The following is an 8,311-nucleotide window of genomic DNA, read 5'->3' on the forward strand; positions in this document are numbered from 1 at the left end:
GAGCGCTCAGTATGATTGGTTAACACTTTTAGATCCTTAATATGATTGGCTGGATCTAAAAGTATTAACCAATCATACTGAGCGCTCACTCAACAGTTGTGTCTGCTGAACGCGGCCATTGGCTGCGTTCGGCAGAAAAAGCTGCTTTGCAACTGTTGTAAAATTCGTGAATCTGATTGGTGTGTTCTCTTATGCCGAACGTAGCCATTGACAATAGTAAATATAGACTGAGCGTTCTCCATTGAATAAGCCGAAGCTTGTGAATGGAGAGACGGAGAAGATTTAACAAGACTTTCCTTCTCTGTCTCACCTGTGGTCTCACTATCGAGACGGAGGCGCGATTCTTTTCTTTTACGATGGTGTAAGAGAAAGAGAGTCTTCTTAAATCTTCTCTCTCTCTCTCGCTCTCTCTCTCTCTCTCTCTCTCTCAGCTTGTTCAACGGGACGCTCAGTGTATATTTACTACGTCTATGACGGGAATTGTCAGGGACAGCGAACGCGCGATCCGAGGTCCGACGACTCCGACGAGGCGTCTTCACGCTTTATGTAAAACAGCTCGTTAATTAATCGAAGCCAGAACTTAAGAAATCTGCATCTGTCCCTGGATTTAAAGGCGCACGGTGATTCCACGATCCGTACAAGGTTATTGAGTCGCGTTAAATTTCTTTATTCCAGTCTTTTAGGTTATAAAGTCGCGTTTAAACAATGCGAACTAAGGGCCTGAGCCCTGTTTTAAATCCTTGTCTTAAAGTTACGCACAATAACTGTCTGGCGAGATAGCCATTTCGCTCAGGCCCTCGGTGTGCTCTCGGTGTGCACTAGTGCAAGCAACCGAATTCGCCATAAACAAATGTCTCGGAGGTAAACTGCGTCAAGTTACGAATCTAAATTTTACTGTTGTCCGAAGGTCCTCCCTCGAATTAAAGGCTGGTCTACAATACATGGAGTAAGCTGGAGTAAGCTGGAGTAAGGAGTAGGAGTAAGGAAATAAATCCATTTTATTTCCTTACTCCTACTCCTTACTCCAGCTTACTCCATGTATTGTAGACCAGCCTTAATATCTCGCCAGTTTGACGTCAACGCTCGACCTTTCTCAGAGTGAACTTTTCCACTAAATGGTATTCTTTACTTTTCCTCAGTGTCCTCTAGAAGAAAAGAAGTAGTCGCTCCGTGCTGTACCACAGTTGATTTCTGATAAGGAAGAGGACGTGATACATCGCCATTTAACAGCAGGTCTGTAAGGCTGTGCACGTAACGCTAAGAGAACCTGATAAGTTAATCTATAAGCCGATACAGTGATGGACAGAATAGTTGCGACACTTTTTTTTAAATTACTTTAGGAACATACATTTAGATTCAGGGTTGCACTCCAAAATTGTCTCCGAGGAATATTTTACTCGATGACCATTTCAAAACCATTTTGAGCGTTTTCGATCTATTTCTCGAGTAAAATTTTCCTCGTAGAAATGTTTTGGAACATGAACCTAACTCTAAATGCGTGTCCCATTAAAAAAAGTGTCGCCATCTCTGCCCATCACCGTACAAATCTCGTATTTAATAAAAAAAGTATGGCCCAACACTTCTCCGAGACACTGAAATTTTTTTCCCTTGGCGTTCGATATCAAATAGAATATTAAAGATTTGGAGACCAGTGTCCACCACATTATTGATACAATATTTAGTACCTAATCCTCTAATAGTACTCTTAGATTATCGTTCATACAATGTGTAAAAGATAACTAGGTACCAATTGTTAAGTAGGGAACTTTGAAAAGTATCCGCGCTGCATGTAGATTGCGTGTTGAAGAATACAACGTACATTATCAAAAGACGTTGTTTCAGCAGATATGAAAATGGAGCAATTGCAGGCTAATAATACAGCGACAAGAATGGATCAGTTGCAGACGGCGCTGACCGCCATCAAAGTTCTCCGTTCTAACGTCGGGCAGGTGTTTGAGTCTCTTGGAAATGGCTTGCGGGCGGAGCACGGGGAGGAAACTAAAGAGTCCAAGTATTTGTTCGAGTTACAGGAACTGTTCACCACTGTGAATCATAACTTGAGGTAATTAAGTAGAGTCCGAGATCGAGTCTCGGCTCTACAAAGGACTATCGTGTGGGACAAATATAATTTTTGCGGCTTTGAAACACCGCAGGGACGTAGAACAGGCGATAAATAGTTTGACACCGCCGCTCGGTCCGTTCAATCTGGCCAACACGACGTATCTCAATCAGGAAACCACGCAGGAAAGACAGGCGCTGTACAGCACGGTCGTCAATAGTTACAAATGGACGGATAAGGTCCACGAGTACAGCACCGTTGCCCATTGCTTGCTCAATCAAAACACGCTAAAGAGATCTTACGCGTATGTGAGTAGTAGAGGAAAGAGGGGAAGATTCCCACCCAGCAATCACAATGTACCTCAATCGTAAGTTGTTTTGCTCCATTTCCACAACGTATAATTGGTGATGTTGAAAGTAATAACATGGGTTTTAACATGCACAGGCAAGTTGACTCTACGATATCGACGTTTGATCGACTGTTCCCCGACATAACGGTGACCGTGACTCGTCCACTTGCGTCAAATGCGATATTACACATCACGCTGGGACACATCATGAAAGCAGTGCTAGTATTTAAGGGACTGATGATCGAGCGGGTGGTAGTCAAGGGTTACGGCGAAACGATAGACCTATGGACGGAGTCTAGGTACAAGGTCTTCCGCAAAGTGACGGAGAACGCGCATGCCGCGATGTTGCACTTCCACTCCCCCGCGTTACCCGAGTTAGCGTTGCGGTCGTTCATGGTAAGCAACGGCCCATTAATAATCCTGGACGCGCGGTACGTTGCGATCGCTATCACGCTTTTCTCCCCTTTTCAGACGTGGCTCCATAGCTTGAACCATTTGTTCAGCAGCCCGTGCAAACGCTGCGGCTTGCATCTGCACAGCGCCCTTCCTCCGACTTGGAGAGACTTCCGAACTTTGGATCCTTATCATCAGGAGTGCAAACCATAAGGTACAGGCTTTTCAGAGTTTGTGTTTTAGGCGAATAATCAATCTTTGGACGAACTTAGCGGTAATGTACGGTACTAAAGCGTAATAATACTTAATACTTATATTTTATGAATGTATTTATTAGTTGGAATATTATATATACTAAAATAATGAAGTTATAAATAAAATCTTCGTCTCGATACGTCGCACTAATCGCTAAATGATCTCGCGACATTACGACAAGATATTCTCCTTTGGTTTTTGTTCTTCGAGGGATGTGGTGACGAGGCAAGTAAAACATTTTCACAGAGAATGTAAGGGCTTTTATAAAAAGAATTCAATTACATAACATTTAATAAATGCAAGTCGCACAGAACATCGCGCGTTCTATGAGAGAAGAATTGCAAAGTATCAGACGGTACATCAATCCGAAACAACATACGTCGTGTCACGCGGCACTGCCGATCGCGCTCAGGATAGAAAGCTGATTAAATATACGACTAGATCTCTCGTCGGATCTGTTAATAGTGAACGCTTTTTCTCTTTTAATCCGAAACTTATGATTACACAGATAAAAATAGACGCCCCTTGTTTCCCATTTGTAGAAGCGAGACGACGAAAGGAAAGTATAATCGAACTTGATTATCGATCAGCGGAGAGAATTGATGTCGGTGCTAAACTTTTAATATCGTAATATACAAATGAGCGGGCGCGTAAACGGTTTTTTCTTTCTTTTCCTTGGAGTAGCTCTGCGATCAATGTGTATTTTTTTTTTATTCCTTGTTACCTATATCCTACGTATGTATACCACTCTTAGTGTCGTTTACATGCTATTTAGTTTTACATAATGCTAATTAGTATCATATGTAAATATAATTACGTTGTATTATAATATACTTTTCACATAACTGTACACATTCACATCTTGGAATATTGGGCGCCCCCCTAACGGGCGCAAGTCGTTTGAAGTCGTGAACTCTGTTGGCAGTGAACTTATTTTACATCGTTATCGTTATTGTAATCACTTATTTTGGACTCGAAATTTCTCGCTTATTCTTTTTCTTTCTCTCTTTTTTTTTCCTTGCTTTCCTTGAAGGCTAATGTTTGTAATACTCAATGAGTTTTTAATATTGTATCATTGACTCAAAACCATCGATGCGATCATTGCTTATCTTCTTATCAAAGTCGTGATGAGTGCGAAATACATTATTAGGTCTTCGCGTTTAAAAAGTAGTCGTCTTTATAATATATGCATATATGTATATATGTATACGTTATTACAATCTTTTTTTTAGAAACGAATTATTTGTTTATATTATTATATGTGAGTCAATTACAGTTACGTGAATTCGTTTGCGGCGTAAGGGCTGAGAAGGGCCTTTCCGTTCGCGTCCTCTCGCAACGAGGGCGACGCGGTTCCCGCGTATACGCGCGCGGACGGAAAGCGCCTTTCGTAAACTCGCTTACGGGTCTCGCGTTGACTTTTACATATACGGCATACTGCATCTCGAGGGTAAAAATTGCCGCGCGTGTGTGTATGCGTGTGTTTGTGTGTAAATGATATATCGTTTTTGGTGCCGATGTGATCTGTCTTTCGTGAACACATATCGCAGCATGCCTTTTCTCTTTTGCGAGGTGGTGGTCGAAAGAAGGGATTGCCCCGTAGGTTCGTCGCGGCGCAGACGGGATAATTTCACGGCCACGACAAAATACCGTACGGGCTCGAAGTATTTTTTTAAATATTTTTATTAACGTAAAAATTCGCGACCGGCTCGAGCCAAAATAATCGCACGGGTACCGCGTTTGGTATAAAGCTTGCGATGATTTTGAAATGGAGATATAATGGTGATGCATGTACTCGCGGTCCGCGATATAATTATCGTACAGCCATCGCAGAGGTGTGTGAGAGAAAGATAGAGGGGGGGGGGGAGAGAGAGAGAAAGAGAGAGTTTATTCGCCTGTCTCGGTGAAGTTTCCAATTATATTTTAATTAGCGCGTTCACGCCGTGCTACTATCGCCTAGTAGCTATATATAGTTTCTATATGTATATACGCCTCTATCCTAGCTTTATCGATAATTAATATAGTATTCTGAATTCTCTGATAATACTCATAATGCAAGGAAATCTACTTTATCATATCTTGTTTTTTCGGTTGAATATAGCTTTATTGCCTTTCTCACTGATTCTGTATGTTTTGGACAGCTTATAATTAAAAACTTCCTTGGCTGCTCGCTCGAATGATATCGTACGATTGCGTTTTGCACGGGATTCCGTCTGAGGATTGTGTTTTTTCCGTCATTCGGTTAGTCTCTCTATCCTAAATGTCGTATTGCGTTTACATCGCGACATTCGAAACAACGTGTCGATCCAAGCCGCGTTTACCACGCAAAGTTAAGCTGCTCTGACAGAAATCATCGGGAAGTCATGCCGTAGAATTGAAATTCCAATCGTCGAAAAGCAAGAGTCGACTGAAGCCTCCTTGGCTTCTTGTTCCTTTCCACATTTAACATTTGTATTATTTACAGACGCGATTAGATAAATTGTCTTGTTCCACTCGTGAAATAAAGCCTGGCGGCACGAAATGAGAAGAGACGTTGCCAATTTTACTCGAAGAATTGAATTCCGTGAGGAGGGACGGATAGAATGAAATAAGGAAAACTCGAAGGGACTTGTAGACCGATCTCTGTGATGATTCATGACTCGCGACCGTGCACGATAAATAATCGTCGATTTCTGCAAGGTGGTCCGATTTGGATACAGGCTAGCGCGATTGTCGGATTAACGTTAATTAAATTCGTTAATTAAACCATTCGTTACTATCGGCAGTTGAAGAGGCGACAGAATAAATCATCTCCCGATACTCGGATCTACACCCGACTCGGCTACGGTTCTACGAACGTTCGCGGTTACTCGTACGTGCAACGTAAAATAGACAAATAGAAGCCACATGCGGAATGTGATCGCCGATCTCGTTGGTTCGTGCTATCGCGAGAGAGGGAGAGAGAGAGGGTTTCTCGAAAGAGCCCACGATGCTCGATCGACATCGATATCTCCGTCGTGGTACCGTTCGCTTCTTTTTTTATATATTTTTTTAAGGAAACCTAGAACGACTCTGAGTCAGTGGAGATACACGCCTGTCCTCGTTTTGTCGCTCCTCGATAATGCTACTTTAGCAGGGAACGGAGTACGCTATATATTTCCGGTTATACAGGATTATCATACACTTTGGTGTGTGGTTCAGTGACGTCTCTCAAGTAGAAGTATACAAGTATATACACACGTATGTACAGAACGTAGGGGAGGGATCGCCGTCTCCCGCGGAGTATCCCGAAATATCGAATCGCGTGCACTTCCGTTAAAAAGATCGATAACGGGGAGGGGTGGAGGGAGAGGAAGAGAGATCAATGACGGAGTAAGAAAAGGCATGCCTTTGCGCAGACTGGCCGCTGTTATTGATTATCTCGATTCGGCCGAGAAGGTATGTCGATTCCTGTCGCGGTAAAATGCACCTGCAATCGGATCGCGTGTCGCCGATCGTGAATTAGCGCGCAAGTTGGGGTGAAAGTTTTGAAGAATTTACGTCTTGAGGAAAGAGACACGGGACCCTTCGGACAGATCTGTTTTTACTCGCATATTTCCCACGATATTCCCGGGGGTTTTCATTTAATTCCTTCGCTCGCCGATCTTTTGGGGGACTCCAGAAACGTATTGCTGCAGGAATATTCGGTTCAACTGAGGAATTGACACGTCCACTAGGCCGAAGCGCGCTGCGTAGTGTTACCCTGCGTTTCATGAGATAATATATGGTCGATTGGTTCGTGAGTATACACTGCGGTCGAGAGGCACCGTACGAGTCCGACGTGATCGCGAACGTCGTCGAGATTGCGGCTAATCGAAAGCTAAAATCCGGTGTAGTTTCTTTTGACATTAATTTAATGCAGTTGGTCGATGCCCAATTTGAGATTTTCGACACGAGAGTCGCTATACTTGTTCGTTAACGCGCTGTTACACACCGCGATTTGTAAAGGCAAGTGTTCCTTCTCGTCCCGTCTACCGGTTACGGAGATTTCAACGAAAAATCGCCTGGCCTCCCCCTCAAAGCGAACCTCCCGATGAGATAGGCAGATTAAGAGGGATCGGTAGAAATTCGTTTTGATCCCCCTTAATTCCTTGGCGCTTTCACGAAACACACCCTTGAACGACAAATTATCTATCGGTTTTAACGAATCCTCCCCCTTAAAAACGTCGGAATCATCAGGCTCGTCGTTCGCTCGTAAATTAATTGAGACTACTCCATTCGCGAAACGAGCGAATACGCGGAACACTTCCGTCCCTCCGGCGATCAGCGTACACTCGCTCTCGATAATTCCGTGATCGAGCGCCGGAGATGACGAAAAGAAAATATCACAGTGTCTCGAGGGCAGCTCGTAATCTTTTAAAGTTGTCGCGGAATTATATGGCAGTCGCGCGCACAGTACGCCATCATCGTCCGTCGTCGTCGTCGTCGTTGTCGTCGTCGTCGTCGTCGTCGTCGCGGAAGTAACAGCGCACGGTCTAATAATTACACAACACGGTGCGGTGAATCGTACAGAGGACAGTGTGATACAAAAACGACACGTAGTCCCGACATGAGTCCTAGAAAATTAATGATATAAAAGTGAAGATATATAATATAGATACACGTTCGCCCCGGTTCCGTGGACGAAGGGGTTGAACGACGACGGGGGGGGTGAACCGGACGAAGAGCGTCCTCCTCCCGTTTCGCCGTGCCCGACGACCCTCCTCCCCCCCCCCCGGGCGTGCGCGTCCGCCGATATTCACATTTCGATATCCTTCGATGTTCGCACCGAGTCCCCTCCCCCCCAGGCGCACTCGCGTAGTGCGTGAGATCGCGACGCGGCAATTCCCAGAATCACGTTCCCCTCTTCCCAAGCTCTATCTCGTCTAGGCACAAATCACTTTCGCAACATTTCGGGTTAATCTATCTCGATCGCGCGCTCGTGCCATCGTCCATCGTTAACGGTACGCGCGCTGCTCCCCCCCCTCCGACTCGAGGAAGAGAGCCTTCCGCTTTCACCGAGAGGATCATCTCGCATCCGCCGTCGTCCTCGAGACTTGCCCCGCCGAGCGCAGCCGAGCGCCGATCTCAGCATCCCTCGTAGCGTACTTATTCTCTTATTCCACCCCGAATTTCTATTTATCGCCGCCAAGCACCGTCGAGACGAAGGCTCGATCGGGGGTGGTCTCGACGCAAGGAGTGAGCGCGACACCGGAATACCTTTCGGCGACGACCCCGATGATCGTCTTCCGCGAAAT

General features: G+C 44.8%; 1 protein-coding gene across 1 annotated transcript; it reads left to right on the forward strand.

The window, feature by feature from the left end:
* Positions 1–448: 448 nt before the first annotated feature.
* LOC105568565 (mediator of RNA polymerase II transcription subunit 27) lies at positions 449–3,214 on the forward strand. The gene is made up of 6 exons (XM_012024343.1): positions 449–642; positions 1,140–1,233; positions 1,846–2,062; positions 2,154–2,426; positions 2,504–2,804; positions 2,880–3,214. Exons 3-6 carry the CDS (start codon positions 1,848–1,850, stop codon positions 3,012–3,014), a joined length of 924 nt encoding a protein of 307 aa, XP_011879733.1. The 5' UTR covers positions 449–642; positions 1,140–1,233; positions 1,846–1,847; the 3' UTR covers positions 3,015–3,214.
* The last annotated feature ends 5,097 nt before the right edge of the window (positions 3,215–8,311 follow it).

The sequence above is a fragment of the Vollenhovia emeryi genome, unplaced genomic scaffold (genome assembly GCF_000949405.1).
Source record: "Vollenhovia emeryi isolate VEMERY1.0 unplaced genomic scaffold, V.emery_V1.0 DF939128.1, whole genome shotgun sequence".
NCBI lineage: Eukaryota > Metazoa > Arthropoda > Insecta > Hymenoptera > Formicidae > Vollenhovia > Vollenhovia emeryi.